General features: G+C 45.7%; 1 protein-coding gene across 1 annotated transcript; it reads right to left on the bottom strand.

The window, feature by feature from the left end:
* Window positions 1–264: 264 nt before the first annotated feature.
* On the bottom strand, window positions 265–3,146 carry npffr1l3 (neuropeptide FF receptor 1 like 3). Its single transcript, XM_067250362.1, has 3 exons — window positions 2,879–3,146; window positions 1,325–1,424; window positions 265–1,216 (listed from the first exon to the last, which is right to left on the bottom strand). The coding sequence occupies exons 1-3, from the start codon at window positions 3,066–3,068 to the stop codon at window positions 265–267; spliced, it is 1,242 nt and encodes a 413-aa protein (XP_067106463.1). The 5' UTR covers window positions 3,069–3,146.
* Window positions 3,147–4,945: the final 1,799 nt, after the last annotated feature.

Here is a 4,945-nt window from a genome sequence, read left to right on the forward strand (position 1 = left end):
ACATACTTGTATTTATCAAATACAATAATCTCTAATCTCCCTGAATTTCATTTAGGAAGTTCTGCCATACGTAAACAAATAACAAAATTCCCTTCATACATAATTTATACATCTTCAGGCTTGGACACCTGAATGCCACAATTCTCAGCCAAGTCGTCTCAGAGGTACTCGGAAACAGCCCCCATCCTAGACAATCATCCCTCACCCGTAGGACTTAAGAGACAGAGCATCCCATAGTCTCCCATCTCTCGCACCACCGTCCTCTCAGAGCTCCCACGCCCGACACACAACGGCCCCCACAACAGACACCCGATCTCCATCGTCGACAAAGGGACTCCTCTTCATCGCCAGCCCACCATTGCTGCCCTCCGCCCCCGAGCCTTCAGCCTCCACGCTCCCCTCCTCCCTCTTCTGCTCCATCTCCAGGCACACACAGCCGGTCGGGTCGCTGCCCGTGTAGATACGGTTTCTCACGCCCAGGATCAGGGGGTTGGCGCTCAGGGCCGTGTCGCGCTGGGTCTGCGTCTTGCTGCGGGGGAGATTCTGGCGGGCGGCGCGCTCCTGTGGGAGCGTATCGCAGCAGCAGCCAGGGCGACAAGCCGCCTGGAAGCCCCTCTTAAAATTCTCATTAAAGTAGCCATAGATGATGGGATTGACGCTGGAGTTGGAGAAGGCCAGCCAATGGGAGAAGGGGAAGATGTAGCCCGTCAGGAGTTCAAGCTGGGCTCCCTCCGGCCTGGCGTAGTCTGTGATCAGCATGAGGGTCCACAGGGGAAGCCAAGACAGCGTGAAAAGCAGAGCTACCAATATTAGCATCTTAATGACCTTTACTTTCCTCTGCGAGATGGGAGGCTTGCCTACTCGCACGCCACCGGGAGTCCCCAAGCTGGACATGACGGCTGTGGAGTACAGCTTGGCTCCAATGCAGCTGTACATGATCATGATGAGGGCCAGAGGGACCAGGTAGATGTGAGTGAAGAGCACCACGGTGTAGGCCTTCCTCATCTCCGGATCTGGCCACGTCTCGTAGCAAGAATACAGAGGGAGGGTCTGGTTGTCAACGGAGACAACAAAGTGGCCCTCCTCTCTCTCGGCCGTCAGCATAACAACTGAAGGCACCATTATCACCAACGCCAAAGCCCACACTAAACCTATAGTTGCCTTAGCAACAAACAGTGTTAGCTTGGGCTTGACAGGGTAAACAATACAACGGAACCTGCCAAGGAAGTACCGGAGAAGTATTGGTCAGAAAAAAAAAACATCATTTCATTTCCATCTTGGGTGAAACGGCACTGAATGTTCCAACGACGCCTGACTGACTTACCTATGTATGGCAATGGCCACCAGGGTAAAGACAGATGCACATACAGATATTCCCTGCACCAGACCACTCAGCTTGCAAACTGCGTTGCTGAAGGGCCAACCTGTGAGACAAGTATTGCAACAGACATTTTGACAATATATTCCTTTGGCAGACACTGTTATCCAAAGCGGCATTGAGAAAGTAAAGCACAAAATCAAGGTTTGAAAGTACAAGTTTCTAGCAGTATTCAGTCAGATTCTAGACTGTTAACTTTGGAAGTTAACAGTTGCTCACCAATATACATAGCCCTTACTGATTAAATGTACTCTGTCAATTACTTAAAAGTGTTGACTACAAAGAAGGTCCCAAATAGAGTTTGACACTAGCGGTTTCATGAAGTTAATTGTAAATGAAACTATAATTAAATGAGAATGATTCAGCTGCCAGTATTAATTTATAATTAACAGTAACTAATTAATCGTGTAATCGGTTTGAGTCTGCGGTAACAACAGCCATGATATTTTATTTATCAACAATGTCTACTTCTGTTACTGATTCAATATTACAGCTGTGGACTTAGTTGACTGATTCAGATCTGGGAAATCTGCGTTGCAGTACAGCGCAGTTGTTTATCCATGTTTCAATAAAGCCATAGAGTAGCTCAACTTTACCTCTGCATGGGACATGGAGATTTGTGACGTTACTGACTTGTAATTGACGTGATTTTGAAGTATTTTTTCAGAATTTAAAAAAGCTTCTGCCAACACGCCTGTCTTCAGTTCACAGAAGATACATTTTTCATTTCGTGAAAGATGATTATCAAAGCTTTAGTTTTGTCTGGTGACCTAAGATTTTAAAGGAAAACATGGATGAGAAACACAAACAGTGACAGCTTTGAAGATTATGTTCTCTAGCAGTACTAAGCCATATGCTTTTGTTCAAACAAGCGACTACCCCCCTCAGATACACAGTAAACCCATGAGTCACACAGCACACAGTCCACAAATGGTCAGGAAGTCACATCCACACAAGCCTGGGCAACAAGTCATCTCCAGATGTCAGCCAAACTAGCAAACGGAGGGCATTCAGTGAGACACAACAACAATGATGAATGAATAATACCATTAAAAGTATCTCTGCGTGTCACACAAGGCTAGACCGGCACCCTGACCATGAGCCCCACCCGTGATGAGGTTGACCGTGAGCCCCACCCGTGATGAGGTTGACCGTGAGCCTCACCCGTGATGAGGTTGACCGTGAGCCTCCCCTGTGATGAGGTTGACCGTGAGCCTCACCCGTGATGAGGTTGACCGTGAGCCTCACCCGTGATGAGGTTGACCGTGAGCCTCACCCGTGATGAGGTTGACCGTGAGCCTCCCCTGTGATGAGGTTGACCGTGAGCCTCACCCGTGATGAGGTTGACCGTGAGCCTCACCCGTGATGAGGTTGACCGTGAGCCTCACCCGTGATGAGGTTGACCGTGAGCCTCACCCGTGATGAGGTTGACCGTGAGCCTCACCCGTGATGAGGTTGACCGTGAGCCTCACCTGTGATGAGGTTGACCGTGAGCCTCACCTGTGATGAGGTTGTCCACCAGCGTGGTAGGGATGCAGAAGATTCCCACCAGCAGGTCGCTGATCGCCAGGTTGAGGATGAAGATGTTGGTGACGGTGCACATGTGGCGGTTCTTCACCACCATCAGACACACCAGACCGTTTCCCACCATGCACAGGAGGAAGATGAACATGTAGGCCAGGGTGAACATGATCGCCACGGCTACCGAATGCTGGTAGTAAGGGGAGAACTTGATGCTGGTTACCCAGCTGGAGCTTGTGGAGTTCTCCAGGTTGCTAAGGCCGGTGAGGTTGACAGGGTAGAGGTCAGAGGTCGTATAAACAGTGGTCAGTTGCCACAGGTCTCCCATCATGAACTCCTCTAAAAACAAAAAAAATGCACACCCCATGGGAGGCAATTGTGGCTTAGTGGTAGAACATATAAATGCAAATCAAGATGTTTCAGACTCAAATTCCAACCCCCCACCCATGTAAATTGCTTTGGTTGAAGCATCTGCTAAATGAACACGGTACACAATTATCTTCCATATCTACATGTGAAGGCGAGGGTGCATATGCAGTATGTAGTATAGATAATCAATGCACAGACTGATATTTCCACATCACTTCATGTGGAGCTAACTTCAAAGTGGAATGTGTACACAGTTCAGTTGATGATGAAAATACAGATGGTAGGTCGGGGTGTGCGTTCCTCAAATAGAAATCTAGTGAAGTGGAGAGGAAGTAGGCCTACAGGTATTCCAATTACCTAAAATCTAGGTATCTGAGCAACTGATTGATTCAAGATTGCTCATGTTCATATCCATACCGAAGCACTCCAAGAACTGACAATAAATAGCATGCGGCTTAAATATGATGAATGGTTTAACGGTCTTTACACTTTTTGATATATTCGATGTCATTTGAATAGAAAATAATTGCAGATAATTAATAACAGTTTCACGCTTAGTAATGCAACTGTGTTTTCTGAAGTGATTGCCTCGTCTGTAATGTGTGGCCTGATGAGCACGTATATCCTCATAACAAACAAAAAACAATTTATCGCAATCTCAATTTGTTGACAATCTGTCTCTATGTGCACAGTTAAAGAAAAATTTACAAACGTTTTCAAATTTCCAATCATGCCAAACAATGCTGTGCAAAATTGACCATCAAGCTACTGGCTAGATGCAACGAAAACACAGATTACAACGTCAACATGATTTGAGTGTGCGTTCCTAAATGATTTTGAAGGTTACAGTGCAGCAGTGAAGCTGCTTGCAGACAAGGTATCCATAGCCTATATTCTGTTCAGTATGCAATATTTAACAACAACACGTAAAAATCATAAAATTATACAAAGGATATAAAATGTTGGATACTATGTAGCCTATACTGTTCCTTCCAATGATCGTTCTCATGTAGCCCACTATCACAGGTCCTAATCATCTCTAATAAACTTTATTTAGAAGATGGTGAATGAGAGTGAAATCGATAAATTGAATCGAATCAGCTTGTTGGTTTCCATTCACGCACTACAGTCCACAATTTGGGCTTCTTTCTCTGAGAAACAGCCAATTTAAGAGTAGGCTACATTAAGAGTACACACCCACAAGAAAAACATTTTTATCAAAAATAAATGTAGGCTACATATTGTTTGTTTAATCTCAAAGTGCTTTACGGACGAACATACTACATAGACAATGCACACCGTTATAAAATGGAATTACCACTGAAAGTCGAAATGGTCAAATGTTGCCTACCTGATAGTGGCTCGGTTAGATGTTATTTTTGTACAGTTAAATCAAGAGATAAAAAGCTCGCCTGAAACAACGGTCGGTCAAACTTTAATAAACTTTGCCTGCGCTTACGGAACAAATGCAGCAGTTAGAATGCCATCTTCCCGACTGAGCGAAGGTTACGTGAGCGGCTTTTATAAATGCACGCGCAACCATTAGCGTCGTGTCCTCGTACCGCTCTGCAGCGCTACAGACGGAGGGGCTCAGTGAATAGCTGCTAGCTCAATTAGGAGAGGCAGACACTCAAGACTGGAGCAGTGAAGTACTCCAACCTACACCGATATAAACAG

This window comes from Osmerus mordax, chromosome 14 (genome assembly GCF_038355195.1).
Source record: "Osmerus mordax isolate fOsmMor3 chromosome 14, fOsmMor3.pri, whole genome shotgun sequence".
Classification (NCBI taxonomy): domain Eukaryota; kingdom Metazoa; phylum Chordata; class Actinopteri; order Osmeriformes; family Osmeridae; genus Osmerus; species Osmerus mordax.

Coding starts and splice junctions, on each gene's coding strand:
- npffr1l3 (XM_067250362.1), bottom strand. CDS start 3,068: ATGTTCACCCTGGCCTACATGTTCATCTTCCTCCTGTGCATGGTGGGA. Junction 1,425..2,878: donor GGTGGACAACCTCATCACAG/GTGAGGCTCACG, acceptor CTTGTCTCACAG/GTTGGCCCTTCAGCAACGCA. Junction 1,217..1,324: donor GTGGCCATTGCCATACATAG/GTAAGTCAGTCA, acceptor CTTCCTTGGCAG/GTTCCGTTGTATTGTTTACC.